The sequence below is a fragment of the Phytophthora parasitica genome, assembly GCF_000247585.1.
Source record: "Phytophthora parasitica INRA-310 unplaced genomic scaffold supercont2.1, whole genome shotgun sequence".
Lineage (NCBI taxonomy): Eukaryota > Oomycota > Peronosporomycetes > Peronosporales > Peronosporaceae > Phytophthora > Phytophthora nicotianae.
Window position 1 is genome coordinate 3891517 of NW_008634126.1, and position 607 is coordinate 3892123.

General features: G+C 48.3%; 1 protein-coding gene across 1 annotated transcript; it reads left to right on the top strand.

Moving 5' to 3' along the window:
* Positions 1 to 60: 60 nt before the first annotated feature.
* Positions 61 to 311, top strand: PPTG_20836 (hypothetical protein; the record flags this gene model as incomplete). Its single annotated transcript, XM_008893035.1, has 2 exons — positions 61 to 230; positions 296 to 311. 2 exons carry the CDS (start codon positions 61 to 63, stop codon positions 309 to 311), a joined length of 186 nt encoding a protein of 61 aa, XP_008891283.1.
* Between the last annotated feature and the right edge of the window lie 296 nt (positions 312 to 607).

Genomic DNA, 607 nt, shown 5'->3' on the forward strand with positions numbered 1-607 from the left:
GATTGTAATAGTGGAGTACTATCTGATTACACTGGCAATTCCCACTTAGAACAACGGTTAATGAGCAATGCAGGACTGATTCGTAGCAAAATCATTGCACGAGAAGCTTTGGCAGTGCCAAATTGGCACACAGGGGTGAAGCTCGCTGTACACCGTCAAACGAGTGAGCGGTTCGTCCCACGAGAGCCCTGCGGTTCACAGATCGAGGCTCGTGAAATCTGCCTCGATCTGTAATCTTGGTGGTCGACGGCCGTCGACCACCAAGATCAACAGTAGTAATACTCCATTAATATAGCAGTAATATCACTTAGACCAGTCAGTCAAGTCGGTAATACTATCATGTTATTAGGAGCTAATTATGTGGTGGGTATTACTGTATTACTTTTGGTAAAAAATCGTTCTACTATCAATCTCTGACCACGGGGTCAGCACTCGGACCTCTACGTATTCGTCTCGGACCAGACACGCGTACCACCGAGGGTGAAGTGGTCTGTGGTCGTATCGGATGCAGCCGCGAAACTTGCCCGAGAGGACAAGGCTGTTGCAACAGATGCAACGAACTGGGTCACTACTCTATGGAATGTAACAGGCCGAGGCCTCAAGGCAA